A 7500-nucleotide genomic window follows, 5' to 3' on the forward strand; every position below is an offset into this window, starting at 1 on the left:
CCGTCTCCTATCACAGCAACTCACAAATCTTGCTGCTATGTTTGCACATTGTTGTACTTCGCCCAGCAGATATGGGAGTTTTTTGTCATTGGTCATGTTTTCAAAATCTCCGTGTGTGGTTGTAATCTGTGGGAAGTATGTGTCTCTGATGTCTTGGTACGATGGACAGATGGTTAGGAAGTGTAGCTCGGTTTCCACTTCGTTTAGTGTGCAGTGGGAGCTTAGTCTGTCTTCTCTCGGGATACAGGTCTGCCTATGACGGCCTTTCTCGATCGCGAGACTGTGCTCACTGAGTCTGTACCTAGTTAAGATGTTTCTTTGTTTTGGGTCGGTCACGGTGCTCAGGTATTCTGCCACTGTGTATTCTGTTTAGGGCCAGATAGCATTCTAGTTTACTCTGCTTTTGTGTTGCTTCTTTCCAATGTGTCAGATAGTTTTCCCTTTGCTGTTTTATAATTTGGTTTAGTCTCTCTAGAGTTTCACTGTGTGTGAGTGCCTTGTTATGGAGTGCATCTAGGTCACTTTCTTTTAGGTGGTTGTAGAACTTAAGTGCTCTCACACACACTTCAAGGAGTATTGTCGTACACGTTTCGTACAGCAGGTGGCAGCATTGCAGACAGTGAAAGTCTTTTATATATTTAGATGTATTACTTTGCTCAAGTACTACAGTCGGCTGGGTATGTAATGTATGCCGTGGCGTTGTCCACCGGCCAATCAGGGACCACCATTCTTGATGACATCATATCGTATGTCATGAGAGGCGCCAGTTGTCACCTGGTCCTCGACTGAGTGCATTTCTAGTTTAGGCCTGAGGTTAAAAAAATGTCTTGTAAATTCTGACAGCTTTCTGAAATACCTCATGTTTCTATATGTCAGAGCCTGAGGTGCTCAATATTTCATGTCAAGGATCCCAAAAATGTATGTAATTGGCCACAGACCTCCATCGACCCCCCCCCCCCCCCCCCAAGAATCAAAGATTTTAGTTAAAAACGTTGACTCTGAAAGAATATATATATTCAAAGATTTGAGGCACATTTTCACGATTCTTCTAAAATAGCAGACCTACAAGCTCTCGTAGCGCGGCATGGAGATGCTTTAGCCATTGAAAAATAGCAGACCTACAAGCTCGTATAGCGCGGCATGGAGATGCTTTAGCCATTGAAAAATAGCAGATCTACAAGCTCGTATAGCACGGCATCGAGTGCCGCGCTTGTAGATCTGCTATTTTTTTCAATAGCTAAAGCATAGCATAATGCTTAAAACACCTAAATGGGTTTCCCGCCCAGGAATGGGTTAATCCGTGTTTGAGGGGCGCTAGCTATCTCCTATGCCCAGCTATGTGTGTGCTTGTACCACGGAAATGGTTTGATTTGATTGGCTGAGCACGGAACGTGATGTATGATCTATGATGATAAGAGCTCACCTCACTTCACAGTGAGTGATTTTTGTGTAATGTTGATGAATTGAATACATAGTTACTAGTACCTCCATGGAAACAAGTCCACTAGGACTGTGTGGAGACCACGTATATCTATCCACACTTTTCCTGGGCTGTGTGTGCTCCAGTTCCTGTTGATTTCATTGGATATCATTGGTCATCTGACCAGGTTCATTGGCTTTCATTGGATCAAATCGACAGGAACTGGAGCACACACAGCCCAGGAAAAGTGTGATGATTTTCCCATCCTATTTACGCCCCCCTCATCTAGACTGATTGGCAACACATTGAGCAGCATGGAGTGTTGGGAGTTTGGAAGCGCTCGTTGTAAATCACTCAACCGTCCTGCCGTACCACCTGTTTCTAAATGTCACATAATGCAGGAGGCAGCAAAATGTTGTGTTATTGAAAACAAGCACTTCCAAACTCTGACACTTAGAAACATAATCAAATGCAGGGCATTTCTTGACAGAAAGTAGCTCATAACGTTTCTATGGTGGATTTTTATGAAACAAAAACTTTGCAGATAGAAAGAGGATAATTCAAGCTTTTCGTACAGCTGCAATGTTGGTGAGTTAAGTTTAACATTGTTTAATGCAATCAGACAGGACTTTTCTGTTTGGATGAATGGGCTGTCAAGGCCAGAAAGTAGTCACAATATAGAGCTATTTAACACTGTTACTGAACACACTCTATAGCAATGATTACTGTCACAATATAGAGCTATTTAACACCGTTACTGAACACACTCTATAGCAATGATTACTGTCACACTATAGAGCTATTTAACAGTGTTACTGAACACACTCTATAGCAATGATTACTGTCACAATATAGAGCTATTTAACACCGTTACTGAACACACTCTATAGCAATGATTACTGTCACAATATAGAACTATTTAACACTGTTACCGAACACACACTATAGCAATGATTACTGTCACAATATAGAGCTATTTAACTCTGTTACTGAACACACCCTATAGCAATGATTACTGTCACAATATAGAGCTATTTAACACTGTTACTAAACACACTCTATAGCAATGATTACTGTCACAATATAGAGCTATTTAACACTGTTACTGAACACACACTATAGCAATGATTACTGTCACAATATAGAGCTATTTAACTCTGTTACTGAACACACTCTATAGCAATGATTACTGTCACAATATAGAGATATTTAACACGGTTACCGAACACACACTATAGCAATGATTACTGTCACAATATAGAGCTATTTAACACCGTTACTGAACACACTCTATAGCAATGATTACTGTCACAATATAGAGCTATTTAACACTGTTACTGAACACACACTATAGCAATGATTACTGTCACAATATAGAGCTATTTAACACCGTTACTGAACACACTCTATAGCAATGATTACTGTCACAATATAGAGCTATTTAACACCGTTACTGAACACACACTATAGCAATGATTACTGTCACAATATAGAGCTATTTAACACTGTTACTGAAACACACACTATAGCAATGATTACTGTCACAATATAGAGCTATTTAACACTGTTACTGAACACACACTATAGCAATGATTACTGTCACAATATAGAGCTATTTAACACCGTTACTGAACACACTCTATAGCAATGATTACTGTCACACTATAGAGATATTTAACACTGTTACCGAACACACACTATAGCAATGATTACTGTCACAATATAGAGCTATTTAACACTGTTACTGAACACACACTATAGCAATGATTACTGTCACACTATAGAGATATTTAACACTGTTACCGAACACACTCTATAGCAATGATTACTGTCACACTATAGAGCTATTTAACACTGTTACTGAACACACTCTATAGCAATGATTACTGTCACAATATAGAGCTATTTAACACCGTTACTGAACACACTATAGCAATGATTACTGTCACTATAGAGCTATTTAACACTGTTACTGAACACACTCTAAAGCAATGAATACTGTCACAATATAGAGCTATTTAACACAGTTACCGAACACACACTCTAGCAATGATTACTGTCACAATATAGAGCTATTTAACACTGTTACTGAACACACTCTATAGCAATGATTTCAGACACAGACAGACAGACAGTCAGACAGACAGAGGAAAACAGAGAAAGACAGAATGAACGAAGCAGAATAACACCCTCTCTCTCATTCTCTCATTCAGCAGGGGGTCACTCCCCCAATATCTCTCTCTCTCTCTCTCTCTCTCTCTCTCTCTGTCTCTCTCTCTCTCTCCATTTAGAATATTTACCATTTTCTATTCATTTACAGAAGAGAGATGGTGCACATTGTGAAGCCGTGCGTGTGTGTGTATGTGCGTGCGTGCGTATGTGCGTTGGGGGAAGGGTGTGTCATGTGACATTAGCTGCTAGATTCCTCTGTGGGGTGTGGCCAATCACATGGCAGGGTGGGGCTGGCTGGCGCGCACACACACACACACACACACACACACAGTCACACACACACACACACACACACACACACAATGGACAGAGCCCCTCTGTGCAACAAACAAAGCTACGACATCTCTACGCAAACACACAGTCTTCAATCTACACATTTATCACACGCACACGCACGCACACACACACACACGCACACACGCACGCACACACACGTGCACACACACACACACACACACACGCACACACACACACACACACACACACCCTCACTGTACTGTATGTGTTTTTACCTCGTCTGTGATGATTTCCTGTTCTTTGGCTATAGATTATATAAGTGTATATTTGTACGTCTTATAGGGATGCACCGAAAGGGACATTCTTGGCCGAAAACCGAATATCTGAATATGATTAATATTATATATATTTTTGCTGTCATGGCCGTATACCTTAAAGCTACCTGATTTATGGCAAAATAAAAAAACTGGTTACTTAAATAATAATAATCACTATTAAGGGTCCATAAAACATTTATTCGGCTCATTTGAATGCATTAATTGCATGTTTATTCGTGATATATTTTTTTGCCTATTCGGGGCCAAAACCGAATAGGCAGAAAAATTAACGTCTCTAAATGTTCCGATGAATTGAACATGGTGGACCTTAAACGAGTGTAATGCTTTATGGCGTCGTCCACACTAGAGTTCTCAAACTCTGCCCGAACCCGACCAGGCCCGACCCGACATTTTAAGGGCCGGGCCTACAATGATATATTCTAATCAGTACTCCAGAACGCACCTCCCAAAGTCAAAGGGATCCGTTTGTCATTTCCGTTCACAACAATATATTGATTTATTTCCATTTCTGCTAATCTACCAGCTACAGATGCGTAGAGGATTTATCTTCTATTTAGACTATACGAGAACCTGCAAAAACCTGTCGCTCCGTCAGTCACACCACCATATATGGTCGTCCGTCCATCATGCCTTGTGACAACGCTCCATATATGGCCGTCTCCATATATACTGTATGAAGATCACGACACAGACCTCATCAAACCCTGGATAGCCAGCCATACATGGAGAAGACTATAGGATCATCACCTAGATCTGCAGCTGGAAGTACCCTCACTAAAAACGCCGGGACAACAACGCTCCACACGTCCCAAACTCTTCTCCCTTCTGGCTCCAAAACTGTGGAATGCACTTCCCATTGCAGTCAGAACTGCAGCATCACTCCCAACCTTCCGCCGTAGTCTGAAAACCCACCTTTTCAGACTCCATCATGGCCCGTAGCACTTACCCCACCCCCTTAGATAGCATTTATGTAGACTTAGATAGCATTTGATACAGACTTATAGCATGTTATGTAGACAGCATTTAAGTGCATTGTATGTAGTCATAGCACGTCATAGTACATATGTATAGCATAGTATAGTTTCATTATATAGATATTCCACTGTTACTTTCTTAGCTTACGCATGTTTCATGATAAATGTTTTTATGTGATGTATTCCCATGCTTTTTTGTTCTTGCTTAATGTAAGTCGCTCTGGATTAAGAGCGTCTGCTAAATGCCTAAATTGAAAATTGTATATGGAGCCAGCCAGCAACTCTACATCTGACCTCAAACTTCAAACCCTTTGATCTCCATATATGGAGCTGACCTGTTCTGACATTCCATATGTTGTTCATCCTTCCTCTTCGATGTTGACCCATACCTGTCCATTCAAACTATCGCTAAATGTGCTCCGCTGGTATAAATCGCTGGGCGCTTTGATCTAATGGATTAAATAACGCAGGGCGTTCGGGGTGTTATAATCTGACCTTCTCAAACCCTGCACACCCGCCATGCCCAAAGCGCCAGCACTCGCCCGGCAGTCTGCTGTCACTGTGTTTGGTGTTTTAAGCATTCGTTATTTATACTTTAGCTATTGAAAAATAGCAGATCTACAAGCTTGTAGATCTGCTATTTTTGAAAAAATTGAATATATATTATTTCAGAGTGAACATTTTTAACTCAAATCTTTGCTTCTGGGGTCGGTGGACAATTACATATAATTTTTGGGGTCCTTGACATGAAATAGTTTGAGAACCACTGATATAGAAACATGAGGTTTTAACCCTGTGAGAACCACTGATATAGAAACATGAGGTTTTCAGAAAACTGTCATTAGAAGACATTTATTATTATTATTATTATTATTATTATTATTAGTACAGTATATGGGGATGCTGCTATAAACAGATCATTTTAAACTCAGTGCGACAGAGGGAGGGGCGAGAGACTATCTGGGTCACTGCTCTCTCTCTCTCTCTCTCTCTCCCAACCTCCCCCCAGCCCTGTGTGTGTGTGTGTGTGTGTGTGTGTGTGTGTGTGTGTGTGTGTGTGTGTGTGTGTGTGTGACACATATCCCCCACCCAGCCAAACCCACACACACTATGTGGTATGTACCCACACCCATCCAGTGTGACTGACACACACACACACACACACACACACACACACACACTTGTAAGGACATCGAATGTACAAATCGTGAGCAAGTATAAATCAGGCCAAACTATACAACCATAAGCCCTGAGTTATGTCGGCATGCAGAACGTGAACGTGGTGCCAACATGGCCGCCCTGTGAACGTGGTGCCAACATGGCCGCCGTGTGAATGTGGTGCCAACATGGCCGCTGTGTGTGAATGTGGTGCCAACATGGCCGCCCTGTGAACGTGGTGCCAACATGGCCGCCCTGTGAATGTGGTGCCAACATGGCCGCCCTGTGAATGTGGTGCCAACATGGCCGCCCTGTGAACGTGGTGCCAACATGGCCGCCGTGTGAATGTGGTGCCAACATGGCCGCCGTGTGAATGTGGTGCCAACATGGCCGCCCTGTGAACCTTGTCTATTAGGGGGTTCAGTATGTCTTGCTCAAGGACGCTGACCTTCGACACCATGGCTCTGCAGGGGGAGCCCGGGATTCGAACCGGGAACCTTCCGGTATACCGCTGTGTACCTCCTGAGCCCCTCGACCAAACCTCTGGCAGTGATTCTACACGACCAGTTTAACCCATTTAGGCCTGACTGACGTCGAAATGAAAAGGAAAAAAAAGGTTTTCTAAATCAACAATTGACAATTTTCTGAAGAACCTTATGTTTCTATATCAGTGGTTCTCAATATTTCATGTCAATGACCCCAAAAACTATATGTATTTGACCTCCGACCCCCATCTGAAAATATGTTGTTCCAGGGAGGGAGGGACCCCCCCCCCCAGAAGAAAAGATTTAGCGTTGGTTTAATGGTTTCAGACCATATATAGCATTCAGAGATTGTAGAAGAGTTGTCTGGCTACGTGACTACTAAATGTCTAATCCCACCAACCTGAATGTTTTTTTCTTCTTCTAAAAGCCAGTCCACACCAACGCAACTCCTTACAACTCCTAACAACATGCAACATTTGTCCATTCTACCCTGCATGGCAGTCAGTCAGTGTGAACTAACCATTCTACCCTGCATGTCAGTCAGTCAGTGTGAACTATAACCATTCGACCCTGCATGGCAGTCAGTGTGAACTATAACCATTCTACCCTGCATGTCAGTCAGTGTGAACTATAACCATTCGACCCTGCATGGCAGT

The 7500-nt window shown here is 42.3% G+C and overlaps 1 protein-coding gene across 1 annotated transcript in view; it reads right to left on the bottom strand.

Annotated features, from left to right (window-relative positions):
- klf8 (Kruppel like factor 8) overlaps positions 1-1491 on the bottom strand; it is a gene marked incomplete at its 5' end in the record, with an annotated part of 10075 nt that extends 8584 nt beyond the window's left edge. The window contains one exon of the mRNA XM_080781232.1: positions 1486-1491. Coding sequence (XP_080637358.1) covers positions 1486-1491 — 6 coding nt within the window. The remainder of the gene's footprint in view (positions 1-1485) is intronic.
- Between the last annotated feature and the right edge of the window lie 6009 nt (positions 1492-7500).

This window comes from Protomyctophum bolini (genome assembly GCF_963924005.1).
Source record: "Protomyctophum bolini genome assembly, chromosome: 13".
In the NCBI taxonomy this organism is placed as follows: Eukaryota; Metazoa; Chordata; class Actinopteri; order Myctophiformes; family Myctophidae; genus Protomyctophum; species Protomyctophum bolini.